The sequence below is a fragment of the Salvia miltiorrhiza genome, chromosome 7 (genome assembly GCF_028751815.1).
Source record: "Salvia miltiorrhiza cultivar Shanhuang (shh) chromosome 7, IMPLAD_Smil_shh, whole genome shotgun sequence".
NCBI classification, from domain to species: Eukaryota; Viridiplantae; Streptophyta; class Magnoliopsida; order Lamiales; family Lamiaceae; genus Salvia; species Salvia miltiorrhiza.
In genome coordinates, this window is record NC_080393.1 from 21,698,937 (window position 1) to 21,714,732 (window position 15,796).

The window sequence follows — 15,796 nt, forward strand, 5'->3', positions numbered from 1 at the left end:
TATACTATTACACACTTTTTAGAAACAAAAAAAATGTGTAATAGTGTATTTTACATTGTTACACACTTTTTCGCAAAAAGTGTGTAACAGTGTAAAATACATTGTTACACACTTTTCGCAGTTACACACTTTATGTTATTACACACTTTTGCGAAAAAGTGTGTAACAGTATTAAGGGTATAATTGTACATTTACGTTAGAAAATGCTAGTTTTTCCATATTTTTATTTGGGTGGACATTTTTTCCTTTTCTTATACAAGAACGGCTAATTGAGCCCATTAACTCCAAATTATATTGCTCTTTCTTCAGTAAAAATAATTAGTAATTAGAGAGAAAATAAAGTGTTGTAATTTTGTTAATAAAAGTCGAAGTTACTAAAATTAGGGGGTATTTTCCGAAGACATGAAAAAGAAGTAAGTCAAAATATGTGGAGAAAGTAAAGAAGAGGAAAATAGCTGGCATGGCGAGGCGCCTATATATATCGTCCAGTTCAGCTCCTCATCCTCTCAATTTAACAAAGGAATTGATTTGACCAACGCCTCATTCGCACCAAAAAACTCCGTTATTCTGCACATCTTTGCTACACCACCTATACGTATATCCTCCTATATACGTATAGGCGCGGATTTTGTATGTGTTGGTTGGTGGTGACGATGATTGTGTGATGGAACAGAAGCACGTATTGTTGTCGGCATTGGGCGTTGGGGTAGGAGTCGGCCTCGGCTTGGCCTCCGGTTCCACGCTTAGCCGATGGACCGCCGCCGCCGCCGAAGATGGCATCTCCGCCGAGGGGATACAGCTGGAGCTTCTTAGATTGGTTGTCGATGGAAAGAGCTGCGGAGTTACCTTTGACGAGTTTCCATATTATCTCAGGTGAATTTAAAGAGAATCAAAATTTACCATTAAAAGAAACGGACGATCTTCATTAACAATCAATATTCGTGACGTTTTTAATCGGTTTAGAACGTGTTTGTGAAAATCATAGTTTCCATGGTTAGCTTGTTCAAAAGGAGGAGTGGTGAAAGAAAGATGGACTATTTATTCCGTTTCTGTGCATATAGTTTATGTTTCATGTTATGTTTTTTTCCAAAATTTTGGTTAAGGTTAAAATTTGTTCTTTTCCTGGCAAAGTTTGTTAGCATGGTTCAAATCTTGTTTAGGTAGATTCTTCATAAAAATTGAAAATGAATGAGCATTCTCCCTGAATTTTCTCTGAAAGATGTGAATGATAATTATACATAGCTTCACTGCATGATTTCTTCAAGTGTTACACGATATACTATAATTTATTAAGTTGTTGTGGCTCAACCATTTTTCATAAATCTTAACCAGAATGTTTGTTTCGAATAAATGTTCTAACAAATCTAATCCTTGCCTGTCTTGATGAATTTGACAGTGAGCGAACGCGTCTCTTGTTAACAAATGCAGCATATGTTCATCTGAAACACTTAGATGTCTCTAAGCACACTCGAAATCTGTCTCCTGCAAGTCGTGCTATATTGCTCTCGGGGCCTGCAGGTACACATTGATTGCCTTTATGCAATTACTTGTTTTCATTTCGTGTAACTTTCATCCAATCATGAATCTGCATTTTTCTTTTCATTTCTTGAACCTTTTTATCCTATTCTGACCTTCCCTTTCTCGCAGAACCATACCAGCAAACGCTTGTTAAGGCTCTAGCTCATCATTTCGATGCCAAGTTGCTGCTCCTCGATATGGCCAACTTTTCACTTAAGGTGGATGTCTTTGGTGTGTTCATCTCCTAGTGGTTTGTTCTTTTTCGTACATTTTCTGTTGAAGTATTTACTTGTTTTTGTCAATCAACCACAGATCCAAAGCAAGTTCGGTAGCACCAAGAAAGAGACTGTGAGTACTTGTTTTATATACTAGATTAATTTTAGGAGAGGTGTTTTGCTCCCATAAATGATGAAGATGGTCTTAGTTTATCGAACGTCCATGACATATTATTTTTTCTGAATGAAACAATATGAACCAAATAAATCAACCGAGGTTTCTAGAGGTTATGTTAATTCCAGTTCTCCTATTGCAGTCTCTGCAGAGGTCCATCTCTGAAGTCACATTTGAACGAGTGTCCAGTTTTCTTGGTTCATTCTCTGCGCTTCCTTCAAGAGAGGATGACAGAGGTAGGAGATAATTCATGATGCTATTCCAATATTTTTTTAAAACATGAAAAAACCTTGTATGGACTTTGTTGCTTCTGATATGCATCTGAACGGTTTTGATTTGAATTTTCTGTTCTATTTATAGATGTGTTGATACCATTGGCCTGTAGATTCAGAGGAGAAGTGATTAGTAAAATGCATCATCTTTTAATCATAAGCATAGTTATTAACATAGTCTAAGACAGTTTCATACGTCTGCTCATATTTCATAATTGTCTGTTCTTTCGATTTTGAGCTAATTTTAAGTTTAAATCTTTTGTCATGTTTTTGTAGCAGTAAATCAAATTAGTCAGTCTTTCCAATCTATTGAAATAAGCTTGGTGTTTAAAAGTCATTAGTTATAATAAGGCGATAGTTGTTGTGGTTGAGCTACATTCACTTATTACATTGAAAACCAGACACCAGATTGGAAGTATGAGAAACGAAGATTTTAGATCTTCAAGAAAATCACTTAGAGAAGTGTGTTATCCTTCAAAAATTGGTAAAAACATTTGGTGCTTGCTCTGGTACTTACCATTCGAAGCAATGAGATTCAAAAAGTAACCTTGCTGCTAACTTAGAATATGAATACAGATAATTTATCTATTTTTAGTAGAACAGTCATATATGATTGATATTCTTTATCTCTATTTTAGCAACTAACAGTCTCTCATACTTTCATTTTCTTGAAATGAAGAAGTCAAAAGTTCTCTACAGCATCGGAGAGCTTCCTCTGTCTCTTCAGATATGAGCAGCATCAGTTTCCAGTCATACTCTTCAAGTGCAGGTTGAGTATACATTCTCCTAATCGTGTCTTAATCTTCCTAATCGTGTCTTAATCTTTACATGCTTGTTTCTATTCCAAATTTCAAGCATGTGGTCCAAGTTGAACCTAATAGCTGGTTGTAACTTTTTTTTTTTTTTTATAAATTACGTAAATAAATAAAGAAATTTTTAAAGACCACGCGATGGAGGACTTGAACCCAGGACCTCGGGTCTTGGGCATTAACCTCCTACCGCTAGGCCAACACACACACTTGTTGTAACTTTTTGGTCCAAGGTTATGTGTACTGTAAGCGTTATATCATGGAAAATAATGTCTACACCATGCCTTGAGATTTTTTTCAGCTCAATGTTCTATCTAGAACTTGTTAATATTATTTCTTTCTTATGCTCCTCTTTAAGCCTAGAATTAGTTCAGCTAATGAATCAAACAAACTTTAAATTGAAAGTATAGCTTTACTTTCTCAGCTCCTTCAAAACGCATGAACTGGAGTTTTGATGAGAAGGTTTTCATGCGGTCACTTTATAAGGTAACTTCAAGAATCAAATTGGAATAATCCATTTATGAATTTTTTTTCATTTTCCCTTCTGTTGATATTCGATATTGGCCTTTTAAATTCTTCTATATCATTAAGAGAGATGTCATCTGCAGGTGTTGGTTTCAGTTTCTGAAATCAGCTCTATAGTTCTATACATTCGGGATGTTGACAAGCTCTTTCTCCAATCATCTCGACTATATAAGATGTTTGATGGAATGTTGAAGAAATTATCAGGACCAATCTTGGTCCTCGGTTCTCGGATGTTGGGCCTTACTGAGGAATCTAGGATAGTAGATGAACGAATTAGTCTATTATTCCCTTACAATATCGAGATCAGACCCCCGGAAGATGAAACACATCTTCTGAGTTGGAAAGCTCAGCTCGAAGAGGATATAAAGAAGATCCAGTTTCAGGATAACAAGAATCACATTGCTGAGGGTACTTGCTGCAAATGATCTTGAGTGCGATGATTTAGGATCCATCTGTCATGCTGACACCATGCTGCTCAGTAACTACATCGAGGAAATCGTAGTTTCTGCCGTATCATACCATTTGATGTCTAGCAAGGATCCCGAGTATCGTAATGGGAAGCTTCTCATATCATCAGTCAGGTTGGATATGAGTAATTCATTTATACTTTCTGCCCTTGTCTTGTGATATTGTTTTCTTAACTTCACTGCATTGGTGCAGTCTGGCCCATGGATTAAGCATTTTTCAAGAGAGGAAGAGGGGTGGTAAAGAAACCCTTAAAATGGAGAGCAATGTTGACTTATTCAAGGTTTGTCCTATCTCACTTCTGCTTTTCTGTATTCTTGGCCATTTTTTATAAGATTAGCTCTCGTCTAACTATACTTGTTTAAACAATGATAGAATGCTGCTGAATCAAAACCTGAAGCAAAGTCGGACAACAAGAGTGAGCCGGAAAAATTAACCTCTTCAACAAAGAGTGATGGTGAGAATGCATCAGTCAGCAAGGCCCCGGTAAGTTCTAAACCTTTCATTTCATAGGTCACCACTCGAATATAGAATTTATGCTACACTAATCCCCACCAGGAATGACCGTTTAACTAGTTTTGTCGTTTGGGTGCTTGTGCCAGGAAGTACCTCCAGATAATGAATTCGAGAAGCGAATTAGGCCAGAAGTCATCCCTGCAAATGAGATTGGAGTAACATTTGCTGATATTGGAGCTCTGGATGAGATCAAGGAATCACTTCAGGAGCTGGTGATGCTTCCTCTTCGAAGACCAGACCTATTCACCGGTGGGCTTCTCAAGCCTTGCAGAGGCATACTGCTGTTCGGCCCTCCCGGGACAGGAAAAACAATGCTAGCAAAAGCCATTGCTAATGAAGCCGGTGCTAGCTTCATAAATGTCTCAATGTCAACAATCACTTCGAAATGGTTCGGGGAAGATGAAAAGAACGTTCGAGCTCTCTTCACGCTTGCAGCCAAGGTCTCTCCTACCATAATTTTTGTAGATGAGGTAGATAGCATGCTTGGGCAGAGGACAAGAGTAGGAGAGCACGAGGCAATGCGGAAAATAAAAAACGAGTTCATGTCACATTGGGATGGGCTAATGACAAAGGCCGGGGAGCGGATACTTGTTCTTGCAGCGACTAATAGACCATTTGATCTTGATGAAGCCATTATTAGGAGGTTCGAGCGCAGAATTATGGTCGGCCTACCTTCGGTGGAGAACAGAGAAATGATATTGAGAACACTGCTATCCAAGGAAAAAGTGGAAAACCTAGACTTCAAAGAACTTGCAGTCATGACAGAAGGCTACAGTGGAAGTGATCTAAAGGTTTGTTTGGTTATTTAGGAGTTATCAATTTTTTTTTTCTTTATCCTCTGCCATTAACTTGTGACAGTGGCTATTGGAAACAGAATTTGTGCGTAACAGCAGCTTATCGGCCAGTCAGAGAACTCATACAGCAGGAGAGAGAGAAGAAGGATAAGGTACTTCAATCTCATACAAAATGGTGTATTTTAACTCTCAATACATCAGTTTTTCACTAACTGCTTTGCTTGGTTAGGAAAAGAAGCAGATAGATGCAGGGGAGAGCTCTGAAGATGCTTCTGCTTCCAAAGAAGAAACTCAAGAGGAAAAAACAATATCGTTGAGGCCCTTAAACATGGCAGACTTCAAGCAGGCGAGGAATCAGGTAGCGCGAGGCCTCCTTTTACCTATGGATGTACCTCTAGTTCTGCTTCTATGAAATTCATGTTTCTAAAATTTTATGCATTTTCAGCTTGAGACGCTTGAATAATCCTTTAAACTTGACAGCATGATCAAGTTTCATTCTTGCGAACGTACTCCCCAGAATTTCTTGTTAGCGACATGATTTGATTAGTTTCATGATTCATCTATGATGGTGCAGGTTGCTGCTAGTTTTGCTTCCGGGGGTTCCATAATGGCCGAGCTTAAGCAATGGAACGATCTATATGGAGAAGGAGGTTCGAGGAAGAAAGAGCAGCTATCTTACTTCCTCTAGAGCATCACAAGTTTGCGTTTCAAAACATTCGCCGGAGTTGGTCTGCATCAGCCTCGAAAGATTATGAATGTTTTGGTTCGTGTTGGATTTTGCAGTTTTGACATGCATATTATGGAAGAAGGTAGGCTCGGATATATCTATCAGCAACTGCTAGAGCTCGGCATCAAGAAGGCTTGTTAAGGCAACTGTTATTTTGTAGAGTTTAGTGTCATCCCGCATCAATGTAAATAAATCCTTGTCTACAACTTCCATGCGAATTTAGCCGATTTGTTATTCATTTTTATTGTGATTTTGCCTGTAATAGTATGAAATATCAGATTTGTCATAATTATGGCTTTGAAGAATGTGTTGGTTTCGATTACAGTTAAATCTACTTATTAGGGAACTACATCTCCGGGTAAATGTTGAATCATCGACTGATTTCTTTCAACTCCAAATCCCTTATTTTGAAATATTAATAATTAATAGAGCAAGAATATGGAAACTTTAAAGATTATTTATGTAATGTATAAGACACGAGATTTTTTATGCAGGAAGCCTATTTTTGCCTTGAAAGAGGGCTCCACTTGTTTACTATCCACTACAGTTGGGTGCCACTGGTATTACATGAATACCAGTCATTATAACATGACAATTGTGCTCACCTTTAACGCCTGTTTTGTCTCTTCATTGACCACAAACATATATCACAAATGCACAGCAAAAACACACAGGCGAAACGACAACGTAACATCAAATTCAATACAAAATCTCAGGATCTATACTACTTTTTATACAATTTGAAGACAAACATATTCATATTTATTTGGAGATGGTTACCACAGTCGATCGCAAGTTGCTCAAAAGTAAATACACTAAACCAAGTAATCACATCATTAATAAACTAAGAAGGATAATATATAGTATTAAATAATGCAGAGGCAACACAATCAAAAATGCCTAACAAAGTAACGCACTTGTTTTCCCATTACGAACCCACAAAAAACAAACTGCTGACAACATGGGTGCTATAAGACCAAGTAAGTCATGAAACAAATCAAAGCAGCACAGCTACCCAACAGATTTACTTTCACAGAGTAACACACCACCACAGGGTTTACAGGAACTTCTTATCCTTCAACGGCCCTCTCGAAATTTTACTCAAGACCTGGGAATTGAATACCGCGTACTGTTTCTTCAGCTCCGCCTCAGCTTTCTCAGCAAAAGCATCCACCTGATCCTCATATTTTTCATAAAGCAGCGGCACCGTGTGCAACAAAAGGAAACCTATTTTTGGAGGGAACAAATGTTGGTAACTCGAGTAGAAAATTGGATTGATGAAATCAGCAATGTACTTACCGACGTAGAACAAGGTGAGGAAGTTGAGGCAGCTTCCCAGTACAGAAAGAACCCATAATCCTGCAATCACCTAAAAGCACATGACCCAAAAAGTTCTTAGATGTGAATCAATCTTTACACATTTCCAGCCTAATCAATAATCCAATCACTCAAACAATCCAGAAATAAATAAGGGACAAAGCGGTCCCAGGTTATCTATATCTTCAATAACATACGTTTCCAGGAACTTCAATTAACCAAAAGGGACTAATGAGATTAACATACTGCAAGGAAGTTCTTCACATCCTTCCCTGATGCAATCTCTCGGAGGATGGCAAGAGCCGAATTGACTTCACTCCGGAAGGCAGAAGCTACATTTCGGACAATATCCTCGGGAATAACAACTTCAGGGATCCTAGGTGGGGATCTGAAATGCATGAGAGAGGGAAGTAAGTTGCATGTTCTAAAGTACAAATAAAAAAGGCAGAGCTTGTAGGTTGATCAATAAGCATACTTGTTGATAAAAGAGGATGCATTTGACCACAGAAAAACAATTGCTAGACCAAGAATCAGGATATGGCATACTAGCGATAGCAAATGGTATTCAAGCAATTCAAAAAGCACCCAAATCACTGTCGCAACACCAAGCACGCCAGCAGATACTTTCTTGTCCCTCCATAAAAAAATATCAGCAGCTGCAAGAAAATTCTATCATGTCAGACATATAACACTACAGGTACATAGGAGGAAACAATATACCGGATTTGCATCTTAACTTCATATCAGTTAAATACTGATTATTCCATATGTTCCACAAAGAATGCAACCAAAAGGATATCCGACGGACGCATAGCAAACTCACTATCTACTAATAGGAATTAATTGAAATTTTTACTCAAAAAGGTACAAGGAAATACGAAGATTCCATTTGAACAACCTCATGGTCGAGAGAAAAAAAAACTTTCTTGCTCTAATCCAACATACAGTTTGACATTAGCTCAAAAAGAGTGCTATACATATGTCACTCAGCATAAGACAAACAAATTCACTATTCAACTATCGTGAAGTTAACGTTGCATATTTATAAATAGACTTTTCAAATGAATATAAACAGAACAACAAAGAAACAAATTAATCAAATAAGAAAGCTAGTAGCAGATCTGGAAATAAATGAAGGTGGAAATAGCACTTCCTAGAACAATAAGCTAAAGAGAATAAACTACAGCAGAGCTCCCATTTCTTCTTCAATTTAAATTCAAAGGAGTATACTCATTATTTTGCTTATTATCAGGACCTTTTATCGGTAGAACATCCATTTCTCACCACGGAAAACAACAGTGGGTATATCTATATCTAAACAAGTAAATCGATACAGAGAGCACATATCATCCATCTTCTCTCACTAACAAACACTATTTCATACTATTAGAAATATTCCAAGCCGTAAATCTATTCGTATCGACAAGTAAATCAATCATCAATCAACAGTAATAAAACACGACCTCTAAACACTCCCCTGCAAAAACACAAACAAATTTCCGAGTTTCAATACTAACAAATTTTAGATATACCAAATGCATCCTTTTAGACTACCAAGAGTAATGAAAGAATATCTAATAACTCCAAATACAATGCCATACGTTTTCCACCGCCTAGAACCTTGTGAAGGGGCTTTTCGCGGCCGAAGAGGCGGTAGATCTTGGACTTGACGGCAGATGCGGCCGATTTAATGTCATTATCGCCGTCCGAATCCGACGACGACGAATCAGCGTCGTGCAATTTCTCCGTGATCTTTTCGACCAGAGATTCAGATTCGTGCTTCTCATGCTCGCCGGCGTGATCGGCCATCGATTCCAAATTCCGATCTCAGTAGCCGCCTTACGTTGATTTCTACAATTTTTCAGACCTTTTCCGAGATTTTTGTTTTGTTGAATGCGATGTACAGAATTATGGACAATGAAAGCCGAGTGAATTTAAAAAATTGATGGCCGTTCAGAGTTACGGAACCTGAGGTTCGGAGTAACGGAAGTCCAGAATAAAAGTCATCGATCTACGTTATGATATAACGGACGTTAGAGCACCCGCATCGCGGGTCCTCGATGGGGTACTCGAGGAGGAGGCTGGCTTCGAGGAGGGCGATGCAGCGTGGAGGACCTCGAGGAGTACTCGAGTTATCGAGTATCCTCGAGTAGGCGCGTGCTCTGCACGCGCCAGTCATAAAAAAAAAAAAAAAATTTAAATTCGAATTTCGACCGTTTTGCAATTTTTTGTTTTTTTTTTTTTTTTCTTCCCAACGGCTCTTTCAACGGCTTTCTTCCATTTTCCTTTTTTTTTTTTTTTATCTTCTTTTCTCTCTATAAATAATACTTCTCCCTACAACTCATTCACCTACAATTCATTCATCACAACTCACTTTCATTCATCACAACTCATTCCTTCTTCCTCCTACAATTTTTCTTGCAAAATATCATATTCGTTCTTCCAAAAATGTCGTCACCTGAACATGATTCTTCGCCCGATTCCGACGAAGTCGCTGAAAAGTTCATGGAGTTGGTTGAGTTGCAGAAACAAGTGCTTCAATCATACTGCCCCCAACCGACGCCGGAGCCGGCGCGTGCGAAACGTCCCCGATCATACGTTCACCGTGATCGTGAAGAGGCCCATGTACGTCTTATGCAAGACTACTTCGTCGACAATCCAACGTACGGCCCTACTTTTTTCCGGCGTCGATTTCGCATGCAGAAGGAGCTCTTCTTGCGCATCGTCGAGGCTGTTCAAGGTGAAGATATTTACTTTCATATGAGCACTGATGCACTCGGTCGAGATTCTCTTTCTCCTTTGCAGAAATGCACGTCGGCTATCCGCCAATTAGCCACCGGGGTTAGTGCGGATGTGTTCGATGAGTATCTCAAAGTGGCGGACTCAACCGGTCGTCTATGCCTAAAGAAGTTCTGCAAGGCGGTCATACGGGCTTTTGGAGCCCATTACCTGCGCCGTCCAACGGCAACAGACGTGCAACGCCTACTCCGAATGCAAGAGGCGAGACATGGTTTTCCCGGGATGCTCGGGAGCTTAGACTGCATGCATTGGGCGTGGAAGAACTGCCCAAAGGCGTGGCACGGCGCATACACACGCGGGGATCAGGGAGAGCCCACCTTGATATTGGAGGCCGTTGCCTCATTCGATTTGTGGATTTGGCACGCCTTCTTCGGCGTCGCTGGTTCAAACAACGACATCAATGTGCTGAATCAGTCTCCTCTCTTCTCCGACGTGTTAGGAGGAACTGCGGCGCCGGTGGTCTTTCATGCCAACCAGCGCGAATACCGGATGGGCTACTATTTGTGTGACGGCATATATCCGGAGTGGCGTTGCTTCGTGAAGAGTCCATCAATGGCAACCAATCTGAAGGAGGCAAGGTTCAAGAAGATGCAAGAATCGGCACGGAAGGATGTGGAACGCGCCTTCGGAGTCCTTCAAGCTCGGTGGGGAATCATTCGATGTCCGGCGCGCAATTGGTACGTAGAGCACTTGAAGGACATCATGTTGTGTTGCATCATTCTCCACAACATGATTGTGGAGCACGAAGGTGAAGCGGCTGCCAACTGGAGAGATGATGACGGGGCATCTAGCAGTGGTTCGACGAAGAGTGCTGGACAAACACCGGTGGCCTTCGAGGAATATGTGCGAAGGGATAGCCTTCTCCGAGATAGACAACTACATGCTCAGCTCCGATATGATTTGACTGAGCACCTTTGGGCACGTTTCGGACCTCTAGGGCCAGAGTAGTTAATTTTTAGGAATTGTTTTTATTTTATTAAAGTTTTATGTAATATTTAGGATTTTATAATTAATGCAATTTAAATTTGTAATAAATTGTGTTATTTAAATTTGAGAAATAAAATTTAAATGAAAAACATAAAATCAAAACTAATATTATCAAGTAGGCTATCAAGGAACCCCAATGCAGCACTACCTACTCAATAACACAAACACTATCAAGTAGGCTATCAAGGAGGCTATCAAGGAGGTCCCAATGCGGATGCTCTTAGGTGTAAGACTTTGGCAGTCGATTACACACTCACACATTTTAAACCACATCATGTTTTATTTTTTTAGGCAAAAAAACCTTACCATGTTAATCGAAATAGAAACTTGACATCAATTGAAAATACTAGCAATAGCAATAAAATGCACTTTTTATTGTTTGGTAAAAGGAATAAATTGCACTTGATTTGAAAGATGCATCATTGAATCACAATTTTTATTATATTAATTGCACTTGATTTGAAAGATGCATAGAATGACAATTGGTAATATTATATTATGACTCAATGCAATATTACTACCTTAGTAGTATAATTCTTGTAACTAGGCTGATACATTTTATTTCTGCTAAGAATAACAATGATGACTTACGAGGGGATCTTTAGAAACAAAGTCAAAAGTTGTTTGGACAGAGAAGCAACAACACTTAAATACACATAAATTCGATTGTATTAGGACTAGTCGTAAAATAGTGTAATAGAAAAAAGTAGGCCTGGGAATCGGGTCGGGTTCGGGTACCCTACCCGAAAAAATCGGGTACCCGAACCCAAAAATCACCAAAACCCTATACCCGATCCCGAACCCGAAAAAGAAATCGGGTACCCGAGTCAGGTATTCGGGTACCCTAATTACCCGATCAAAATTGTCCATAATTACACAATTCTAACAAGTCTCTCTAATTCTAACAAGCTTATTTGGAAATGAATTCTGGAAATGACAATGAATTCTAACAAGTCTCTCTAACCATATTGACATCAATGACAAGGAAATCTGGAAAATTAATTCGAAATCTGTATGAAAAAAGAAGAAGAAGAAGAAGCGCTCCTGTCGACGTTGTCGTCGGAGCTCGGGGGATGCACCTGCACGGGTGCTGCGGCGGCGAACGGCGGGGCGACCGCTGACTGGGGCCACGGGCGAGGGTCGCGGTGGCCGGTGGGAGTTGCGGCCTCGTCGGAGTTTGGGACTGGGGAGGTTGGGACGACTGGCGAGGGGCGCCGCCTCCCACGCCGGGCTGGGCCGCTGGAGACTGGAGTGGCGAGTGGGGCGGCCGGGCGGCGGGCGGGGCTGAGTTTGGGAATTGGGATGAATGAGAATCGGATGATTTGGGAATTGGGGACTGGGGATGAAACAGAACAGAACAGACTGGGGAGGCTGGGACGGCTGGGACGCCACACAGGGCTCGAGACTGGAGTGGCGAGTGGGGCGGCTGGGCGGCGGGCGGGACTTGGGAGTTTGGGAATTGGGATGAATCGGATGATTTGGGGAGGACGAAACAGAACAGCTGGGTAAGGACTAAGGGTTTAGTCATTTATTTCAATTCATATTTAATTTAATTACTAGTTTAAAATTTATTAATTAAAATATCGGGTAATTCGGGTATACCCGATCGGGGATCGGGTATACCCGATACCCGATTATTTCAACCCCTAAATACCCGATCCCGAATTAATCGGGTATAGGGTACCCGATACCCGATTTTTTCGGGTCAGGTATCGGGTACCCGATTACCCGATCCCGAACTTCCCAGGCCTAAAAAAAAGTAAAAGAATACAAACAAGTAAAAATAGCTACAACGTGGATAATATAATAAAATAATTATAAAAAAAATAAATGAATCAATTATTTTTCCTATTTAATTAGTTTATTGCTAGTCATAATGTGGCAACATAGTATCACTCACTCTAACTCAAATTATCCGCATATCTTTTTCTATATACTATCTTTTTTATTTGCGTGCATAAGGTACACACCAATCCTGATTTATTTTAAATATGATATGATTGAATTAATCTATAATGAAAAGTTTGAGTGTGAATTATTAAGTTGTAATTTTAATTAGAAAGATTAATTATCTTACTTCCGCATTGGGGTTCTTTTTCAACACCCAATTCTAGAATCGGTTTTATTTACATATTTGTTCCAATATATTCTTTTAAAAGATAGTCTCACAATTTCTATTTGTGACGGAGGTGCTGCACTTTATATATTCTAGTATTACATAGTGATCATATTAAGTACTTTCTAATAAGTTAACGTGTAACTATGTACACTAACAAAAAAAAAAGTTAATACTAGTATCTAACTAGTGTAGTTAGTTCTAAATTAATCCTGAAATCCTAGTTAATAATGTTTATGTGGGTTGATTCCAAGTTTCTAAGAACATTCATAACAGATTAAGAGGGTTCACGAAGCGGGCGCAAACCCTGCATAACTGCCGGGGATCGAAGCAAGGTGCGCCGGGCGCGGAAGAATGGAGAAAGAGGCGCATGCAAAACACTGCCGGGAGCATGAGGCAAGCAGGGCTGTGAGATGGGGCTCGACCCAGTGGCTCAGACGAAGGGGCTCACCGGCAAGCCTGGAATCTTGGGTGGCATGTGTAGATGCTCTAACTAATTGGAACGATGTCATCTTGTTGGCTTCCGATTAATTTAATGGGCATTCAACTATTAGTTTAATTGTGTATCATTTCCCTTGTGGTAATAAACAGGTAACAAAGAAAACTTTCACCTAAGCAAATCAAGAGACTAGAATGTAAAGCAAATCAACGGCCTAAATAATTAAACCCCTGTCAATGCCTCTCTCTCTCTCATTAATAATCTAAATCAGAACTGCAATCCATAATTCATCTCATACGTAACAAGTAAATGGCATCTTAATTAATATAAATATATATAATCAGTATACACAGAAACCAGTTTTGCTAAGTGACGATTAAAAAGTGGACGTAAAGAAGATTATGAATATAGTTACCTTTGATTCCATTAGGTTTCTGGAAGAAACAGAGATGAAAAACTCTTCTCTCGATCTCGAATTTGATTTCATCTAACTGTATTTGCGTTGTTCGGTTTTAGTCAGGGGATTGAGTTGAGTGTAGGAGTATACAAAACAAAACTAAATGGGTAATCAACAAAAATAAATTAAATATTCCTAAAAAAATCAAAACTATATTGAGATCATGGAAAAATCCGCAAAAAATGAGGTAAGTATATATAACAAATTTTTTGATTTTATAATTTTATTAGATATGTATTAATTATGTTGGGAAAGTATATCCTAAAGAATATGCTGTTGAAAATGACAGATTATGTGAGAGTATATCCAAAATTGGATCTCATAATTTGGTGTACAACACATGCATGCTTCATCTCATAATTTACAATTACGCCTCTCATGTTTATGTTTAATTACAAATTCTGATTCCTTCTCGACATGCAGACTTTCAACGTTCTACCTCATTTCAGATATGTGTTAATACAAGAAGACTCTCACTTTTTTAATAAGATAAATAAAATTTGTTTTTTTGGAGAGATCGATCAACTTTGTAACTAAAACTGACATTCAAATTTGTCTCTAGACTGAACAATTCGACATTAATATGTATCAATCAGACTAACTTGGTACTCTGCATTTCATGGGTCATAACACTGCCTCTATTAGTTTTGATGTATGGTGGCATCATGTTTGTAGTTTTACTTTATCGGTGCTTATCTTACGATCGTATTGTTCATCCAAAGAAAATTTGAGTTTATCCTCAAAATAAAAAATAAAAATGAATGACTTAACATAATTAAAATGATGAAATGGAAATACTCAACAATATACAAATTAATAAAGTGTGTAATTTTTTTTCAAGACAACATTAAAAAGTTATTTTGCTTTTATACGTTTGTAGTGAGAGCAAGATCGTTAACATTTGTATGCGTGTGTTGGTCAAACAGTAGAGTTGTGTGCGTGTGTTGGTCGAACAGTGAAGTGGTTAATGCTTAAGGTAAAAATATTTGAGTTTGAGTCTAATATGGCGCGGTCTTTAAATTTCATTAGCTAATATTGTTAATCTAAAAAAACAAAAACAAAACATCGTTAGCAATTTTTACTAGAAATATAAATGTACGAGTATATATTTGAAGGTCTGCACCAACTGGTCCGAGCCCAATTACCATCGAAGCAAGCCCATGGGCTTAGGGTAAAAGTTTATTCTCGTAAACAAGGGAGAATAAAACAGTGTTATGAAGAAAGAGTTGATCAATAAAAAGAATAGAGTTGTGAAAAAGAATAAGGTTATGATTAGTGAAGATACGATGGAGATCATTTAGATATTTTGTTTAGTAGTATTAATTAAAGTAGGGGATGTGGAAAACAAAATAAGATTGGGCAAATGGTTTTTAATACCCACTTTTATAATACATCTATCAAATCTACCCACCTATATAAAACATCTATGAAAAATACCCACTTCATTGTGAAATACCATTTCTACCCTTATACTTAATTTCTCTTTATCTCCCATCTCTTGCCTAATTAAGCTTGACTAGTATATCGGCTGGAAACTTTCCTCGTGCCCGATAGGTTACTTCGGTAAACTGGGTCTGGACTGTGAGACAACGCCACGTACTGTTAAGCAAAAATGGTTAAAATTGATAAATGTTCAAATTGATCCCGCGCTTCTCAAAATGGTAT

The 15,796-nt window shown here is 38.7% G+C and overlaps 2 protein-coding genes across 3 annotated transcripts; one reads left to right on the forward strand and one right to left on the reverse strand.

Moving 5' to 3' along the window:
- The first annotated feature begins 485 nt into the window (after positions 1-485).
- Positions 486-6,338, forward strand: LOC130993414 (lon protease homolog, mitochondrial-like). Its single transcript, XM_057918292.1, is given in 15 exon segments — positions 486-873; positions 1,397-1,518; positions 1,648-1,736; positions 1,831-1,866; positions 2,051-2,144; positions 2,860-2,949; positions 3,414-3,475; positions 3,598-3,921; positions 3,923-4,095; positions 4,175-4,262; positions 4,355-4,465; positions 4,582-5,286; positions 5,370-5,441; positions 5,519-5,647; positions 5,864-6,338. Coding segments are annotated over 15 exon segments (2,418 nt in total). The 5' UTR covers positions 486-664; the 3' UTR covers positions 5,978-6,338.
- Positions 6,339-6,755: 417 nt separating this feature from the next.
- On the reverse strand, positions 6,756-14,251 carry LOC130993415 (reticulon-like protein B2). 2 transcript variants are annotated; one of them, XM_057918294.1, is made up of 6 exons: positions 14,090-14,232; positions 8,935-9,344; positions 7,809-7,989; positions 7,580-7,721; positions 7,316-7,385; positions 6,756-7,243 (listed from the first exon to the last, which is right to left on the reverse strand). In XM_057918294.1, the coding sequence occupies exons 2-6, from the start codon at positions 9,140-9,142 to the stop codon at positions 7,074-7,076; spliced, it is 771 nt and encodes a 256-aa protein (XP_057774277.1). In that variant the 5' UTR covers positions 9,143-9,344; positions 14,090-14,232; the 3' UTR covers positions 6,756-7,073. The 2 variants fall into 2 exon arrangements, with proteins under 2 accessions (XP_057774277.1, XP_057774276.1); XM_057918293.1 differs by having other exon boundaries at positions 6,756-7,385; positions 14,090-14,251.
- Positions 14,252-15,796: the final 1,545 nt, after the last annotated feature.